The 19579-nt window shown below is 45.2% G+C and overlaps 1 protein-coding gene across 1 annotated transcript; it reads right to left on the minus strand.

Annotated features, from left to right (window-relative positions):
* Positions 1 to 1359: 1359 nt before the first annotated feature.
* LOC139379212 (uncharacterized) lies at positions 1360 to 15011 on the minus strand. The gene is made up of 18 exons (XM_071122023.1): positions 14579 to 15011; positions 14216 to 14410; positions 10097 to 10186; positions 9714 to 9841; positions 9366 to 9509; positions 9210 to 9278; positions 8936 to 9112; positions 5137 to 5233; positions 4710 to 4933; positions 4379 to 4532; positions 4082 to 4293; positions 3382 to 3499; positions 2994 to 3199; positions 2785 to 2902; positions 2509 to 2678; positions 1992 to 2051; positions 1724 to 1874; positions 1360 to 1641 (listed from the first exon to the last, which is right to left on the minus strand). Exons 1-18 carry the CDS (start codon positions 15009 to 15011, stop codon positions 1478 to 1480), a joined length of 2910 nt encoding a protein of 969 aa, XP_070978124.1. The 3' UTR covers positions 1360 to 1477.
* Between the last annotated feature and the right edge of the window lie 4568 nt (positions 15012 to 19579).

The following is a 19579-nucleotide window of genomic DNA, read 5'->3' on the forward strand; positions in this document are numbered from 1 at the left end:
TCACTAACAGGTATGTAAATAATTTGTGCACATAACATGAAATAAGCTGTGTATGGAAAATTTCAGGGATCTTTTATTTCAGCTCATGAAACATGGGACCAACACTTAGCGTTATTTATATTTCTGTTCATTTTCAGTCCATATACCCACAATGTATTTGTCTAAAAAAAAGTGGTTAAACTGCCTACCCTCTCAGCAGAGTCAATTTTACACAAACGCATGCAAAACAGGTAGCCTACATTAAATATACGAGTTCAATCAAAACGACGACACCCTAGCTCATGAGCTGTCCATAAGTTAAGAGTTGAATGCTTGGCGTTTTCACCGATCATGCTACACCTTTCAAACACCTTTCATTACATTGTTTTGTAACTAAGTTTTTGAATTAGAAAATATCTTACGATTCCTGGATCTCTGAAAATGCCTACAGTCACATTTGTCTCAGAACAGTTGTGCAAACAATTCCAAAAATAGGCCTATGCCATTGCATAATCAAATGCTTCCAACCAAACTACAGGCCTACCATTGTTGGATGAGCATTGGTGTCTAGCTGAAGGCTAGTTGTCTGGAGCAATTTGACCAGTCAAATGTGATTCTGATTATCAAATCAACTACACTGACACTCAAGTAGCCTGTTAATGACACTTCCATCAATGAACAAGCTGGACCACCGCCAACTTCAAAGATTTTAATTGGCTGAATCACTGCTACCAGGATATGACTTGTGCCAACTGTCGTAGTGCAATCTAGACCTATGCCACGTTCTGATGGGACCAAATTCTAGGCATAACCAAGTGATCAGACACTCAAACACCCTTTGAATTCAGACATTGAAACAGCATGGTACATAAACAGCAGCAATAGCCTTATATTGTTCTGTCTACAGAGGCTTTAAGTTATAGGATGAGTAGGAGTCATCTGTAGTTACCCATTGATTTGGACTAATATAGCTTAATGCCACGAGCTTGCTTTACTCCATTTCTAGTAACACTAGCCTCAACATGGTCACACCTTGCTGCCAAAATGCAGTTTATGGATGTGTGCTTCGATTATTCAGGCCCCATCCTGCAGAAGTTGACCAAAAGTGGCAGGGTGGCCACAGTTAGAATTGCTGATCACCCCTTAAAGACCAACACGTCGTAAGTGACTAGGATGAAAGATATTCAAATGCGTCGCACAAAGCATTTACCTAGCCAACTTAGTTACCAAATAAAGTCCTCACTTGTGATATAATCCCCAAACTGGATGCAGCCACATCCCATAACAATCAGGACAAGGTACAGATTGTAAGAAAATATTTATTAAGAACCAGACTGAATTATATTCACAAATACCGCAATCACTTCCGATTCAGTCAGTGGTTGCATTTGTTCCTGTGGAGAAAATAAAATTAAGTTAGATCTCATCTAGGAATATGACGTGTAGAACAGATTTCTCCAACTCATACCATTGTATGGAGAGTGACTGGGGTCTGGGCCTAAGTGGTTCCTTTAGGCTGGTTCATTTGCCAGCTGAAGACTTTGACATATTTAGCCCTAGGGTTGATGCCAGGCATTTCCCTCCCAGGACTAAGGCCTGTGTTGGAAGTAGTTGTGGAGGTCAACGGTCTTCTGGTAGTGGGTGGAAAGGTGGGCTGAAAGGCTATGATTGGACAGAGAGTCAGGTGTAAAAAGCTGTAGCAGTTTTACCACCCTCTTTAGCTGCACAACTACCCCACACTTACTTTTTACAGGAACTCTAGTCAAGATGGTGCCAACTCCTGGAGAGTCTGCATCAAACCGCCAATATGCAAACAGCTTGTATAGGTCACTCAGTGGATAGACACACCGAACTGTCACCCTAAAAAGAGAACTGAACATTAAAGCCACAAGTGCCTGTAGTGGGAGTTAATGACTGACGTAAATATTTTTAATTCAACCAATGAGGTAGTAGATTATCAGTGAAGTCACGTACACAGAGGCAGTATCCCTGGTTTTGACTGGTGCGTTCACAGATTGGCCCTTGTGCTCAACGTCGATATCATTTTCGTAGGTAACATGCTGATGGTCAACCTAGATGACAAGTGGACGTCACAAGCCTGAACATGATTCATTGAATATCAAACTGTTGCAAGTCATGTCTAAAAATGAAATGGTTGTTCCCTTGTCTATATTTCTCATGAGGCCTGACACCTGTCAGTCAAAGTCTGAATATTAATTTAAATATTCAGCCTGTATGCTGACAGTTTGAGATGGAGGATTGCTGATCTCGTGGACCGATTCTGCGCCTGAACCAATGACGGGATGCCTTGATAACAGCAGTAGTTCAGGCGTTTATTTGGATGCATCAGGATTGGGCAAATTCTAAGACATATGTAACCAGAACTAAGTCATGCATCTGAACAAACTAAGCAAGATGAGTTCTGGGTTCCCAGATTAGATGCTGACAACCTTATTTGAAGTAGTCACTGGTAGGGCCAGTCACTTGATCATTTGAACGATTCAAACTGTATGGGTTGGACAGTTATACCTGGACCCTGGTACCACAGGTGTGGAGTCCAAAGCTAAAGAGCACCCTGGTGTCATCCGTCTCTTGAGGCCTGCAGGTGGAGTCCAGGAGAAAGGTTCCGTTGGGTTCAGCTCCAGGGATGTCCAGAGTCACATCAGTAACCACTGTTACCACCCCTTCAGTGGAACACACTAGATAAAGTTGTGTTAGAGCTGGGCTAGAACAAAGTGAATGATCAACACTAAACAGTCAGGCAATAAATTAAGTTGCAGGCAAAGATGAGGCACTAGTAGTTACCTATGACCTCAGTAGTCTGGAAGAGACAAGCTTTGGCCAAGGAACTCTTGACCTCCAAGGTCTTAGGAAGTCGTGAGTGAATTTCAAATGAGCCGTAGAAATGCTTCAAATTGATGTCCTGGGAAAAAAAGAGAAGGTACATTTGAATTATAACTCCTACTTGAGCCAACGACAAGCCAATTTAAGCGCTTGACCAATGAGCATCGCACCTTATAAGTGTAGCCAACAGAGAAGAGTGGCACTTCCAGGGTCAGACTCTTGCTGTCATTCTGCATGATGTAGCCCCGCTTGGCTGCCAGATTTGTGGTCAGAATGTATGGGCCAACACCCACCTCCCACAGGTAGTCAAATGGCTTATGGTCCATCTGGAAACTGATGCTTTTCTCATTGCAGACGCCTTTGAAGACCGGAGGAACTGACGAAGAGAAGAGCGGCCCAATAGTTTAGTCAATAGTGCCAAAATGACAGCGGGGGTAAACAGTGGTAGATCGCTGGGCTGCGTCCACGTTAGGCAGTGGTCAGAACCAGAAGGCTCAGAAGACCTTCAGAAATATCACTTCCAGCCCAGGTCTCTTACTAAAGTTCAAGTCAACTTACAGACATCATTGAACTGAGCCACGACTGAGGCCAGGTAGTAGAAGGGCTCCTCTTGAGGCAGGATGACCAATGTGTAGTTGATGTCCATCGAGAACTGAAGAAGCCCCTCTGGAGAGTACTATGGATATGAACACTCATTGAGAAACAAAATCTTACAGCCACATATTAGGGGTGAATCTGAGGTCCCCAAAACCCATTGGAAAATGTTGAGGAACCTTGGATCTCCTCCAATGAGAAGTGTCATGAGAATTTTCTATCCCAATGATTATAACTACAAGCAAGCTTTGACCAATTCCCGAGGTTTGTAAGACCCTGGGTTTAATAAATAGGAAAAGACTCAGCTTATGCAAAAGGTAGTCCTTTATTCACAAGAAGGTGCTAAGAAACCTATAATGCACACAGCATTATAGGGGGGGGGACTTTCTCCTGTCCTTGGTTTCACAGTACTAACACATGTGTTGTCAGTTCCTCTTTATCACACAAACACAATGTTCCCACTGTCTCACAATATTCTAGTATTGTGTCTAAACACATCATCTAAGCTTCTTTAACTAGTAGGGTGAAATACTTCAGTCATAACTCTTAATGTCATTCAGATTCTCTTACTACTTCAAACGTAAATTCCCTTATCAAGAAGCCATGAGGAAATACTGAGAAAAACCAGTAGTTCATTAGAGAATAAAAATAAGTCTCTCTTTACCAGCTTGTGAACAACGGCATCCTCAAATGGCACCCTGAGAATGTAGGCATGTAGGGTACTATTGGGCTGGGGGACCATGGTTATGACGAGGCCACTTTTATTCGCCTCTAGTATGGTGAAGTTGTGACCATTGAGCGTCACAGCCACCAGGTCAACATCGTAGGAGAGGTTCCCCAGGTAAACAGTAAACACACGATCCTCAAGGACCGTTTCTGTGGTTGGGGGGGGTGACAAGTGTCATTAGCAATTATGACCATGGAGCTGAAGAGCCACTTCGGATAGGCTAGTAGAACTTACGGTTAATGATGGAGAGGTGCTGGATCAGAAGGGGTGTGTTCATGGGCCTGTGGAGGCGGAGTCTGGTCTCCACACCACAGTCATCAAGAAAGATTTGTTCATAGTAGAGATGGACCACATAGAACTCACGGTACATGTTGCCCATCACAAAGCTCTGGAAGAGTTGAAACCGTTATGAAGCATCTGCCATTAGGTTATATGGTACAAAGTAGAATATTCAAGGTGTACAGAGGACATGAGTGACTGAAGTCATTTGCAGCTTCTCTGCATCAGAATACAAGGTAAGCGTCTGCATGTGAAAGGTCAGATGCCGGCCTAGTAAGCTACTAACTTTTCTGTATCCTCCGGCAGCATTGAAGGGGATTCTGATCTGGACAGTGGTGTCACTGATGTCCAGGCTGTAGCCTCGCTCTGATGGGATGGGCTCATCCAGGAGCTGCCCATCCACCCCCATTGAGATCTTGATGCTCTCCAACCCAGAGAGGCCAGAGACCAGCGGGGACAGCAGAGTGGGGGTCTGCCAGACCAGCCCCGCTCCATCATACATCCCTTCATCTGGAAAGAGATTACAAGTGTTAAGACCCTGTGAGCAATTCTTCCTCTGCAACCGAGTGATCAAAACATCTCACAGATCTGAAATAACTTCATAGGTGAAAGTATTATTTGCTTAACTGAGCCATCACTATTGCTTAAGACAATCCAGTCCCTTCAGGTCGGATCCTTGATTATGTGGAACCTGATATTGCACTGGAACTTACTAGTGCTGCACGCAACAATCCAGTCCACCATCATAACCACCCATCTCTGCCTGGAGAACAGTATGGGATGGACCACCTCCACCACTGAACCATTGATCTGGAATTGAAGAATGGATTTAGTGTACTTGCCAACAGTGCAAAAGGGGCATTTCAGTAGTCTAAATAAGTGGCTTCCTTCCCACCCTGCATAACCCTGGTTTTAAACATTACGCCATGTCAAACCCTCTTGGAATACAGCCACCAAATCAAATCTTATTTGTCACATACACATGGTTAGCAGATGTTAATGCGAGTGTAGCGAAATGCTTGTGCTTCTAGTTCCGACAATGCAGTAATAACAAGTAATCTAACTAACAATTCCAAAACTACTGTCTTGTACACAGTGTAAGGGGATAAAGAATATGTACATAAGGATATATGAATGAGTGATGGTACAGAGCAGCATAGGCAAGATACAGTAGATGGTATCGAGTACAGTATGTACAAATGAGATGAGTATGTAAACAAAGTGGCATAGTTTAAAGTGGCTAGTGATACATGTATTACATAAGGATACAGTCGATGATATAGAGTACAGTATATACGTATGCATATGAGATGAATAATGTAGGGTAAGTAACATTATATAAGGTAGCATTGTTTAAAGTGGCTAGTGATATATTTACATCATTTCCCATCAATTCCCATTATTAAAGTGGCTGGAGTTGAGTCAGTGTCAGTGTGTTGGCAGCAGCCACTCAGTGTTAGTGGTGGCTGTTTAACAGTCTGATGGCCTTGAGATAGAAGCTGTTTTTCAGTCTCTCGGTCCCAGCTTTGATGCACCTGTACTGACCTCGCCTTCTGGATGAAGCGGGGTGAACAGGCAGTGGCTCGGGTGGTTGATGTCCTTGATGATCTTTATGTCCTTCCTGTGACATCGGGTGGTGTAGGTGTCCTGGAGGGCAGGTAGTTTGCCCCCGGTGATGCGTTGTGCAGACCTCACTACCCTCTGGAGAGCCTTACGGTTGAGGGCGGTGCAGTTGCCGTACCAGGCGGTGATACAGCCCGCCAGGATGCTCTCGATTGTGCATCTGTAGAAGTTTGTGAGTGCTTTTGGTGACAAGCCGAATTTCTTCAGCCTCCTGAGGTTGAAGAGGCGCTGCTGCGCCTTCTTCACAATGCTGTCTGTGTGAGTGGACCAATTCAGTTTGTCTGTGATGTGTATGCCGAGGAACTTAAAACTTGCTACCCTCTCCACTACTGTTCCATCGATGTGGATAGGGGGGTGTTCCCTCTGCTGTTTCCTGAAGTCCACAATCATCTCCTTAGTTTTGTTGACGTTGAGTGTGAGGTTATTTTCCTGACACCACACTCCGAGGGCCCTCACCTCCTCCCTGTAGGCCGTCTCGTCGTTGTTGGTAATCAAGCCTACCACTGTTGTGTCGTCCGCAAACTTGATGATTGAGTTGGAGGTGTGCGTGGCCACGCAGTCGTGGGTGAACAGGGAGTACAAGAGAGGGCTCAGAACGCACCCTTGTGGGGCCCCAGTGTTGAGGATCAGCGGGGAGGAGATGTTGTTGCCTACCCTCACCACCTGGGGGCGGCCCGTCAGGAAGTCCAGTACCCAGTTGCACAGGGCGGGGTCGAGACCCAGGGTCTCGAGCTTGATGACGAGCTTGGAGGGTACTATGGTGTTGAATGCCGAGCTGTAATCGATGAACAGCATTCTCACATAGGTATTCCTCTTGTCCAGATGGGTTAGGGCAGTGTGCAGTGTGGTTGAGATTGCATCGTCTGTGGACCTATTTGGGCGGTAAGCAAATTGGAGTTGGTCTAGGGTGTCAGGTAGGGTGGAGGTGATATGGTCCTTGACTAGTCTCTCAAAGCACTTCATGATGACGGATGTGAGTGCTACGGGGCGGTAGTCGTTTAGCTCAGTTACCTTAGCTTTCTTGGGAACAGGAACAATGGTGGCCCTCTTGAAGCATGTGGGAACAGCAGACTGGTATAGGGATTGATTGAATATGTCCGTAAACACACCGGCCAGCTGGTCTGCGCATGCTCTGAGGGCGCGGCTGGGGATGCCGTCTGGGCCTGCAGCCTTGCGAGGGTTAACACGTTTAAATGTCTTACTCACCTCGGCTGCAGTGAAGGAGAGACCGCATGTTTTCGTTGCAGGCCGTGTCAGTGGCCCTGTATTGTCCTCAAAGCGGGCAAAAAAGTTTAGTCTGCCTGGGAGCAAGACATCCTGGTCCGTGACTGGGCTGGATTTCTTCCTGTAGTCCGTGATTGACTGTAGACCCTGCCACATGCCTCTTGTGTCTGAGCCGTTGAATTGAGATTCTACTTTGTCTCTGTACTGGCGCTTAGCTTGTTTGATAGCCTTGCGGAGGGAATAGCTGCACTGTTTGTATTCGGTCATGTTACCAGACACCTTGCCCTGATTAAAAGCAGTGGTTTGCGCTTTCAGTTTCACACGAATGCTGCTATCAATCCACGGTTTCTGGTTAGGGAATGTTTTAATCGTTGCTATGGGAACGACATCTTCAACGCACGTTCTAATGAACTCGCACACCGAATCAGTGTATTCGTCAATGTTGTTATCTGACGCAATACGAAACATCTCCCAGTCCACGTGATGGAAGCAGTCTTGGAGTGTGGAGTCAGCTTGGTCGGACCAGCGTTGGACAGACCTCAGCGTGGGAGCCTCTTGTTTTAGTTTCTGTCTGTAGGCAGGGATCAACAAAATGGAGTCGTGGTCAGCTTTTCCGAAAGGAGGGCGGGGCAGGGCCTTATATGCGTCGCGGAAGTTAGAGTAACAATGATCCAAGGTCTTTCCACCCCTGGTTGCGCAATCGATATGCTGATAAAATTTGGGAGTCTTGTTTTCAGATTAGCCTTGTTAAAATCCCCAGCTACAATGAATGCAGCCTCCGGATAAATCGTTTCCAGTTTGCAGAGAGTTAAATAAAGTTCGTTCAGAGCCATCGATGTGTCTGCTTGGGGGGGGGGGGGATATATACGGCTTTGATTATAATCGAAGAGAATTCTCTTGGTAGATAATGCGGTCTACATTTGATTGTGAGGAATTCTAAATCAGGTGAACAGAAGGATTTGAGTTCCTGTATGTTTCTTTCATCACACCATGTCACGTTGGCCATGAGGCATACGCCCCCGCCCCTCTTCTTACCAGAAAGATGTTTTTTTCTGTCAGCGCGATGCGTGGAGAAACCCGTTGGCTGCACCGCTTCGGATAGAGTCTCTCCAGTGAGCCATGTTTCAGTGAAGCAAAGGGTTACAGTCTCTGATGTCCCTCTGGAATGCTACCCTTGCTCGGATTTCATCAACCTTGTTGTCAAGAGACTGGACATTGGCAAGAAGAATGCTAGGGAGTGGTGCGCTGTGTGCCCGTCTCCGGAGTCTGACCAGAAGACCGCCTCGTTTCCCTCTCTTTCGGAGTCATTTTTTTGGGTCGCTGCATAGGATCCACTCCGTTGTCCTGTTTGTAAGGCAGAACACAGGGTCCGCGTCGCGAAAAACATATTCTTGGTCGTACTGATGGTGAGTTGACGCTGATCTTATATTCAGTAGTTCTTCTCGACTGTATGTAATGAAACCTAAGATGACCTGGGGTACTAATGTAAGAAATAACACGTAAAAAAACAAAAGACTGCATAGTTTCCTAGGAACGCGAAGCGAGGCGGCCATCTCTGTCGGCGCCGGAAGTCCACAGCCAGTCTAGGTCGTTAATGTCAAACTAAGTAAGCCTGAAGACAACCAAGATAAAGGAAGCCATTGAACAGGACACTTAAATCCTCACCATGGAGACAGACCCCATGACAGACCGTGGTGTGTAGGGTGAGCGGAACACCAGTCTCCCCTGGGTGAGGTGGAACACGTAGCCCAGCTCCCGAGCCTCTGAGAATGACATGGGAATCAGTTGCTGCCCCTCCTGCTGGAACATCACCTGCCAGGTAGACGTGGCAGAGCTGTGGGCCTGATGGGGAACAAGAGACAGGGCATGCATGGTGGTATTGGGGACAAACTGGTGGAGCTCATCTAATTGAGAATTTGCCAAATAGCCTTTAGCTTACTTTAGCAAGGGCAGCAGTCCAGGCATCCGTTGTACCAGACAGACAGGAAACGTCACTCCTCATTGACACCTACAGGGTAACATAACACTCTCCTATAAAAATACACAAGCCCACCTCCACGAGCCCTGGATACAGTCTAGAGCCATGCATCAGTACCTCCATATAGTTCTCCTCACAGCTGACTTCTCTGGGGGACCAGGGTAGAGGGAGGGAGCAGGTTGCAGTCACAGAGTAGGTGGCTTCCACTCCATTCGCATCAATTGTGATCAAGTTAAAGCTAAAAGTGAACACCTCATCGTCCTAAGATACAAAAACAAGACCTTCAACTGAGATACCTAGTAGTAATTTAACTAGAAAATATAGTTTAAAAGCCCTTCCCATGGGCACAGATAGCAACTCAATGGCTACTCCACATTGGTTCAATGTAATTGAAATGTTGATTTAACCAGTGAGCCCATGGGTTGTGGCTTTGAAAAGACCACAATGCACAGAAAATATATGAACCTGGTTGTCAGTGTGGCAGGAGAAGTAGGAGGCTCTGAGTTCAGCATGGCCAGGTAGAGGGAGGATGCTGAACATGTAGCCACACTCTGACCCATACTGCTTAGTGATGGGGTGAACGCCATCAGCATCTAGATAAGGGTAAAGCACTGGGTCAAATCAAATGATTTGAATATGCTCAAGTCGAGTACTAAATAAAAATCAGTTTATTCTTAAGTGTTCCAACAGGCACAGTGAGAGACTGAAATATACTGCAGGGAGAGACTTCCTGTCAGCACCAGCTACCAAACCCTGGCCAAGACATGTTAAGATGCCAGGTTCATGAGCTGACCAAACCTGGTTTCAGGCCCATTTTGCATCAGAATTAAGGTTAAAAGCCTACTTACCAACCGCTTCAAAGCGAGGTTTGTTCCCAGCAAATGAGAGTTGGGTTGTTACCAACAGGTATCGATCCCGGCATGCAGTCTCAACGGCCCCTATAAAAAAGACACACAAGGTGAGAATCTGAAGGGTGGAAGCTATACGATTCTGACCAACAAGTCATACCAGTGTTCTATAGCTTGTATAAAGGCTAATCTGACTCAATTTAAGTGTCTTACCTCTTGGAAGGTCAGAACATCTTACACTAGGCCATACAGACAGGAATACAACTACTCTGTAAGAAAAACAATAGCACAGGTCAATAAAGGTTGCCAGTGTCATAACACTTATTCAAATCACTTATTCAAAACATTTAAGCCCACCACCAAACTTACCCCACCCAACACCCGAAAGCCATTGCTCAGTAGAAGTGTCTAACCCTAGCTAGGAACAGCTAGTAAACTACACCTGCTAGTTAACACAACATCAACTATCACGTACTGACAGTATCCTAGTCAAAACAACAGTTGATAAGTAGCATGTTCTCTAGGACTTTTATATGGGGGTGGTGCTGTGATTGAGGTAATTAATTAGCTAATTGGGTCACATGGTTGGTCATCTTGCCAGAGCCTAGGGGCGCAGCTAAATAGTCTGAAGTGGATTCGTCTCCTCATCTCTTCTCCTTCCCCCTTTCTTAGGATGTGTTTCCATCTCCACTGAACAACAATATAAACGGATCATGTAAAGTGTTGGTTCCATGTTTCATGAGCAGAAATAAAAGATCCCAGACATTTTCCATACGAACGAAAAGCTTATTTCTATCAAACTTTGTGCACAAATTTGTTTACATCCCTGTTAGTGAGCATTTCTCCTTTGCCAAGATAATCCATCCACTTGACAGCTGTGGCATATCAAGAAGCTGATTAAACAGCATGATCATTACACAGGTACACCTGCATCCATCCGGCCTCACAACCACAGACCATGAGTAAGGCGTTGTGTGGGCGAGTGGTTTGCTGATGTTAACGTTGTGAACCGAATGCCCATGGTGGCGGTGGGGTTATGGTATGGGCGGCATAAGCTACGGACAACGAACACAATTGCATTTTATCTATGTTAATTTGACCCCACTCCGGGATGCTGTCCTTCTAGGCAGAGTTTCAAAGGAAAAGCCATATCTCAGACTGGCCAATAAAAAGAAAATATTAAGATGGGCAAAAGAACACAGACATTGGACAGAAGAACTCTGCCTAGAAGGCCAGCATCCCGGAGTCGCCTCTTCATTGTTGAGACTGGTGTTTTGCAGGTACTATTTAATGAAGCTGCCAGTTGAGGACTTGTGAGGTGTCTGTTTCTCAAACTATACACTCTAATGTACTGTACTTGTCCTCTTGCTCAGTTGTGCACCGGGGCCTCCCACTCTTGTTTCTATTCTGGTTAGAGCCAGTTTGCGCTGTTTTGTGAAGGGAGTAGTGTAGCTCCCTCCAGTAACCACGAGCACAACCGCTCCTTGATTTTAACTGGCGGCTTTATCCTGTAGATTTAATCAGAATTATTACCTTCCGTGAGAACTATGAAGTAAATGAAAAATACAGTTAAGCACACTCTTACATCCTCCTTATCTTACGAGTGACGTATTAGCTTTGTATAACTCTGAAGTGCTTACATACATAAATAGTTTAGCCGGTGCTATAACAGTATCAGATTAAACACATGAATAATGGTAAAATACCTCATTGGCTGCTTATTACAGAAGGGAGGAATAAAACTTCACATTTATTATTCCTGGCATTAATTCACACTTCATCCTTAATTATTATAACGTTACCATCCTAACATACACGCTTCAACCTTTATGAACTACACCCGATGACATGAAAACTTAGCTAACACAGTGCGGGATTGCCTTCCCTCCAAAAGTGTGTTGCTACAATAAGGATCCCCGTTACAACAGTATTAGCTATGTAGTTCCGCTTGTCTTATCATTTCCCCCACACAGCGGACACGTAAACAATTCAAACAAAGGACAACGACATAGACTTACAGGTTAACTGTCAGTTACACTCCCACCAATCACCGGTGATTTCTGTGAAAGGGGTCTGCATGTTTCTTGATCGGCTTCCAGGAGGGTGACTGTCTTATGGACGGGCCTCTCCAGATAGGTGGGTTTGGTGATGCGTTTACCTCTCTCATCCAGGGTTGAGTCGCTGATCAGTAACTTGAATCTTCTCACCCGGCCATCCTGTCCCGGGTACACTTCTGTAACGTTTGCCAATTTCCACTGGTTGCGTGGTACAATATCATCTTGCAAGATGACAATGTCATTAATCCTTGCGTTTCTTCTGTCTTTATTCCATTTCTGTCTGTGTTGGAGGTTTAGGAGGTACTCTTTCTTCCACCTTGTCCAGAATTCATTGGCTAAGAATTGTAGTCTGCGCCATCTCTTGCGGAGATAAAGATCTTCCTTGATGAACTGTCCAGGTGGCGTTAAGATAACTGTGGACTTCATTGTCAAGATATCATTTGGCGTGAGAGGTTCTGTACCTAATGGATCATTCAGATATTCCGTAGTTAGGAGTCTACTATTTAAAATCGCCATGACTTCATAGAGAAAGGTACGCAGAGAAGCGCTGTCGAGTCTTCCGTCTGACTGATCAAGAATGGATGTTAAGACACTTTGTATCGTGCGGATTTGCCTTTCCCAAACACCACCCATGTGACTTAAAGATGGGGTGTTCATGATAAACTCGCATCCAAGTTCCTTCAGTCCTGTTTGATCCATTTCTTTCAGGGCGTCCACAAACTCGCGTCTTGCACCAATGAAGTTGCTGCCTTGATCACGTCTGATTTGACGAACATTACCACGTATGAATGAACGCAGGGAATTGATAAAAGCGTCGGTGGTTAAGTCATCAAGCATTTCAATGTGAACTGCTCGAGAGCCCATGCAAGTGAGTAGGAGCCCATAACGCTTTAACTCTCTTCTTCCGTCCTTGGCATAGAAAGGTCCAAAGCAGTCCATCCCGCAGTATGTGAAGGGAGGCGCGGTCTCCATGCGTTCTTTCGGAAGATCTGCCATCCTTTGCCCTTCTGTACATCTTCTGAATTTCCTGCATTTCACACATTTGTAGATGTGAGAGGAAACTGCATTGCTGCATCCTTGGATCCATATACCGTTGGATTGCAGCTCATTGATAGTCATTCCACGTCCTTGGTGTCGTACTCTTTCATGATAGCCACTTGTCAGTGGTGTTCGTCAAGCACTCTCTCTTGGCAGGATTGCAAGATGCTTCACATGGGAATGAAGAGTTGCATGAGCCAAGCGACCTCCCACCCTGAGGATACCTTGCTCATCCAGAAATGCAACTTGCTTGCTTTATCTTTGGTCTTGATGTCTTTCTGGTGCCTAAGGTTGTGTATCTCATGGGAGAAGGCTGCTTCTTGAACCATCTTTATAATGGTGAGCTCTGCCTCTCTCCTTTCTTCTATGCTTGTAGCTTTACTGGACCTCAATTTTAAGCCCATGGCTTCCTTGACACGTCGTTTGAGCCTGGCAATAGCTTTTACCACTCTTGCCCAGTCTGAGAACATGTGAAGGTGATCTAGTAAGGGTCTTTCTTCCCTTGCCTGGGTATCATGGACCAGGGATTTCTGCAGCTCTGGATCATTGTCTGAGAACTCTTCCCCTTTGACTTGTCCTTTGGGAAGTTCTTCTTGTCAAAGAAAGTCTGGACCTGTGAACCAGTTGGAAGCCATGAGCTGTTCTGATGTGAGACCTCTGGAAGCATGATCCGCAGGATTCTCTTCAGAGGTCACATATCTCCATTGTTCGGGATCTGTGCTTTGCTTAATGCGTTGAATACAGTTATCTACAAAGACGTGGAATCTTCTGGCTTCATTGTTGATGTAGCCAAGAACTACCTTCGAGTCTGTCCAGAAGTATTCCTGTAGACCTTGTATCTCTAGCTCCCTTTTGAGCATGTCACTTGTTCGAACAGTTACCACCGCTGCTGAAAGTTCCAGTCGTGGTATGGTCGTAACCTTGGAAGGGGCGACTCTCGACTTCCCCATAACTAGGGAGCAATGAACTTCTCCTGCTGTGCTGATTGTTCTGAGGTATGAGCACTCTCCATAACCTGAGGTACTAGCGTCGGAGAAGTGATGGAGCTCATAACTCTGCACCTCCTTGAAACTTGATGGCAAGTAGCCTCGTTGGATCCTTACTTCAGAAAAGTTTTGTAGACCTTGGAGCCAGAATTCCCACTGGGAACGTAGGTCATCTGGAAGGGGGTCATCCCGGTCAATCTTGTCACGACACATCTGCTGCAAGATCTGCTTCCCTGCCAGGACAAAGGGTGCCACAAACCCAAGTGGATCATATACAGAGGCTACTGTAGACAACACTCCTCTTCTTGTGAGTGGGCGTTCCTTGACAACTACTCTAAACTGGAACTCATCTGATGCGACACACCACAGTACACCAAGCGCTCTCTCCATGTGTGGTTCACCCAGAGCCATATCCAGGTCTTTGGCACCCTCGGCACGTTCTTCCTTGGGAATTATGGCTATAACTTCCTTGCCGTTAGAGATAAACTTGTGCAACCGAAGTTTGCCGATGCTGCAAAGCTCTCTTGCTTCTTTCACCAGCTGGGCCGCTTCAGCTTCAGACGATACGCTTGTCAACCCATCATCAACATAAAAGTTCCTTTCTATGAACTGGATAGACTTCTCGCTGAAGCTTCCTCGTCCTTCGGCAGCAAGATGTTTGAGACCATAGTTGGTGCAACCAGGAGATGAAGCTGCGCCGAACAAGTGGACCTTCATACGATACACTGAGGGTTGAGACTCTCGATCTCCGTTCTCCCACCAAAGGAACCGTAGATAATCTTGGTCTTCTGCTTTTACATGAAACTGGTGGAAAAAGCGCTCTACGTCACACATGATTGCAACTGGACCCTTACGAAAACGACAAAGGACGCCCAGCAATGTGTTTGTCAACTCTGGACCGCTAAGAAGATGGTCATTCAAGGACGTCTCTCGAAACTTAGCTGAGCAGTCAAAGACGACTCGTATCTTCCCAGGCTTTTGTGGGTCTAAACCCCATGGTGCGGGATGTACCATGCTGGATGCTTGTTAATTTCCTCTTTGGAGACCTTCTCAGCATCTCCACAAGCTATGGTCTCTTCCATGAATTCTGTGTAGTCCTTGTAGTACTGCTTGTTTCTCCATAGCCTCCTTTCCAGGCACTTGAGACGGTGAACTGCACATGTTTTATTGTTCGGCAGGTTGGGTCTTTCTTCCTTAAACGGCAGCGGCATCTCATAATGTCCATTGTCCTTGCGTCTGATGCCCGCTTTCATTTTTGTCAGGAACCGGATATCCTCTTGAGATATGAGGTCCTCTTCTGCAGCGCTCTTGTTGAAGTCAGATTCAAGCGTCTTGATAATGTCCAGTGCTGTGATTACCTCTCTTACACGTGTTCTACAAACATAGTGTACTTGATTTGTGAGGTTGGAAGAAGATAGACAGATGATGCCAAGCCTTCAAACTATAACCCGATGACTCACTCCAATAGCGTCGCCATAGTCGATACATGGATTTCCATAGCCGACTATGCTCCAGCCAAGATCTGTTCTCTGAGCAAAAGGATGATTTCCCTTACCAGACACAATTTCTCTTGGAAAGAGAGCCTGGGAGCAGTTGTAGCCAATTAAGAGACCGACATCACAGCTCTGTTGAGGAGCAATCTCCTCTGCAATGTGTTCAAGATGAGACCATGCTCTTGCAGTCTCTGGAGTAGGAATATGATCTCTGTTTGCAGGAATAAACTCTCTCGAGTAGGTTGTTGGCAGAGGGATTTTCTTCTCCAAGTAAAACCCTCTAACCTGCAAACCAGACAGCTTCTGGCAGGGCACAATGGTATTCCTTGAAGCCATTGTAGAGAGTTTCAGTTGGACTGGGTCCTTCCTTGTATTGAGAGCCTTTGTTGTCTCTTCAAGGATAAAAGTGGTGTCGCTCTGGGTGTCAAGAAGTGCATACACAAGAACTTCACGAACTTACTCACTTATGGTCGACACCCATACTGGAATGATTGTGGAGGTGTGAGTGTTGTTAATGTCCCTTACAACTCTGTTAGATATGACCTCAATTGACGCTCTTGTCCTCTTATCTTGTGGGGGCTCTGTCTTCCTATCCCTTAACCTTTCTTTAGTACGATCTTCATGCAGGCAGAATGGATGCCTCCTCTGACACGTGTCGCAGGTTTTCCTGTTTTCACAATCTTTCGAGCGATGCCCAGGCCTTAACCTGCGGACCCTCTCACCTTTTCGTGGCTCTTGTTGTGATATCTCATCAGCAGCCTCTGTATCATCATTCGCTGGCAGAAGTGACTCCACACCAGTCTGGGCCTCTTCCTGCTGCTCTGTTTGTTCTGATGAGGGCTTGAAGTTTGCGAGGTGTTGCTGCAGATGCTCAACTTGACCCACCCCATCTCTATCACCTATAGTGAAACTACCTCTTTCTGACATTCTAAATCAAATCAAATCAATTATAGGTAAGGTTTGGATAAGTGAGTAGGTAATGTATTCTCTAATTCACTGTAATTTAAACCTTAGTACTGTAGCGTCGGGATAGGTGATGGGTGTGGAGTCAGACGCAGAGAGCAGAAGGTAGACGGGAAAAAACACTTTAATGTCCTCAAGCACAGTAACAGGGACAAACATGGGTGAAGCCCAAAACACAGGTTCAACAAAACCCAAACCCACTGTTACCAAAATACCGGACAGCGAAGACCCAAAAGAACACAAACACCACTAACGTAGAATAACCACAAGCCCGCACAAACACCAGCGGGCTAAACTAACTTAAATAACACCCATCCCAAAACCCCAACAAGGAACAGGTGAAAACAATTAGACAAAAACAAACGAAAAGGAAAAAGGGATCGGTGGCAGCTAGTAGACCGGCGACGACCACCGCCGAGCGCCACCCGAACAGGAAGGGGAGCCACCTTCGGTGGTATTCGTGACAAGTACGTGGTATAAACATGTATAATGCTTGTAACAAAGGCTTGAACAAACACCTCATTGGCTGCTTATTACAGAAGGGAGGAAATCAAACTTCACATGTATTATTCCTGGCATGAATTCACACTTCATCCTTAATTATTATAACGTTACAATCCTAACATACATGCTTCAACCTTTATGAACTACACCCGATGACATGAAAATTGAGCTAACACAGCGCGGGATTGCCTTCCCTCCAAAAGTGTGTTGCTACAATAAGGATCCCCGTTACAACAGTATTAGCTACGTAGTTCCGCTTGTCTTATCATTTCCCCCGCACAGCGGACACGTAAACAATTCAAACAAAAGACAACGGCATAGACTTACAGGATAACTGTCAGTTACAAGTAGTGCACAGCGTTGTACCAGATCTTCAGTTTCTTGGCAATTTCTCACATGAAATAGCCTTCATTTCTCAGAACAAGAATAGACATGAGTTTCAGAAGAAAGTTCTTTGTTTCTGGCCATTTTGAGCCTGTAATCGAACCCACAAATGCTGATGCCCCAGATACTCAACGAGTCCAAAGAAGAGCAGTTTTATTGCTTCTTTAATCAGCATTTTTTTTAAAACAGTTTTCAGCTGTGCTAACATAATTGCAAAAGGGTTTTCAAATGATAAATTAGCCTTTTAAAATGATAAACTTGGATTAGCTAACACAACGTGCCATTGGAACACAGGAGTGATGGTTGCTGATAATGGGCCTCTGTACGCCTATGTAGATATTCCTTTAAAAATCAGCCGTTTCCAGACACAGTAGTCATTTACAACGTCTACACTGTATTTCTGATCAATTTTATGTTATTTTAATGGACAAAAAATGTTGCTTTTCTTTCAAAAACAAGGACATTTCTATGTGACACCAAATCTTTGAACGGTAGTGTATATATTGTGTATAGTATTTTTGAGGTGTGGTTTTCTATAAGCCCATGGGCTTCCAACCCTCTTAGGAGGACACGGTGTTCACCTTTAACTTCAACTTGTTCATGACTAACAACAGTGGAGACAAGCTACACCATATCTAACACCTGGTCTCCTCTGCCCTAGTCTCCAGAGAAGTTAACTGTGAGCACATCACAGAGGTACTGATCTATGGTTCTATACTGAACCAAAATATAAACGCAACATGCAACGATTTCAAAGATTTTACTGAGTTAGTTTTTTTTTAAACATTTTATTTTTTACCTTTATTTAACTAGGCAACTCAGATAAGACAAATTCTCATTTTCAATGACGGCCTACCAGGAACTGCCTGTTCAGGGGCAGAAGGACAGATTTGTACCTTGTCAGCTCGGGGATTTGAACTTGCAACCTTTCAGTTACTAGTCCAACGCTGGAACCACTAGGCTACCCTGCCACCCCATTTAAAGAATCCAGTCCATTGAAATAAATTCATTAGGCCCTAATCTATGGATTTCACATGAATTCAGATATCCATCTGTTGTTCAGAGATGCCTTTAAAAAAACAGTAGGAGCGTGAATCAGCAAACCCATCAGTTTCTGCTGTGACCACCATATGCCTCATGCGGTGCGACACATCTCATAGAGTTGATCTGGCTGTTGATTGTGGCCTGTGGAATGTTGTCCCACTCATCTACAATGGCTGTGCGAAGTTGCTGGATATTGGAGGGAACTGAAACACGCTGTCGTACACGTCGATCCAGAGCATCCCAAACATGCTCAATGGGTGACATGTCTGGTGAGTATGCAGGCCAAGGAAGAAATAGGACATTTTCAGCTTCCATGAATTGTCTACAGATCCTTGCGACATTGGGCCGTGCATGACCATGCTGAAACATGGGGTGATGGCGGCTGATGAATGGCACGACAATGGGCCTCAGGAGCTCGTCACAGTATCTCTGCACATTCAAATTACCATTGATATAATACAATTGTGTTCATTGTCCGTAGCTTATGCCTGCACATACCATAACCCCACGGTCACTCTGTTGACATCAGCAAACCGCTCACCCACAAGATGTCTACCATCTACATCTCCAGCATGCCAGTGGCCATTGAAGGTGAGCATTTTCCCACTGAAGTTGGTTACAATGCCAAACTGCAGCCATGTCAAGACCCTGGTGAGGACTACAAGCATACAGATGATCTTCCCTGAGATTGTATCTGACAGTTTGTGCAGAAATTCATCAATTGTCTAAACCCACAGTTTCATCAGCTGTCCGGGTAGCTGGTCTCAGATGAAGCCGGAGGTCATGGGCTGGCGTGGTCACACGTGGTCTGCGGTTGTGAAGCCGGTTGAACAAACTGCCAAATTCTGTAAAACGACATTGAACGCGGCTTATGGTAGAGAAATGAAAATGTAATGTTCTGGCAGCAGCTCTGGTGGACGTTCCTGCAATCATGCAAATTGCACACTCCCTCAGAACTTCAGACATGTGGCATTGTGTTGTGACAAAACATCACCATTTAGTGGCCTTTTATCC

Source organism: Oncorhynchus clarkii, chromosome 21, assembly GCF_045791955.1.
Source record: "Oncorhynchus clarkii lewisi isolate Uvic-CL-2024 chromosome 21, UVic_Ocla_1.0, whole genome shotgun sequence".
NCBI lineage: Eukaryota > Metazoa > Chordata > Actinopteri > Salmoniformes > Salmonidae > Oncorhynchus > Oncorhynchus clarkii.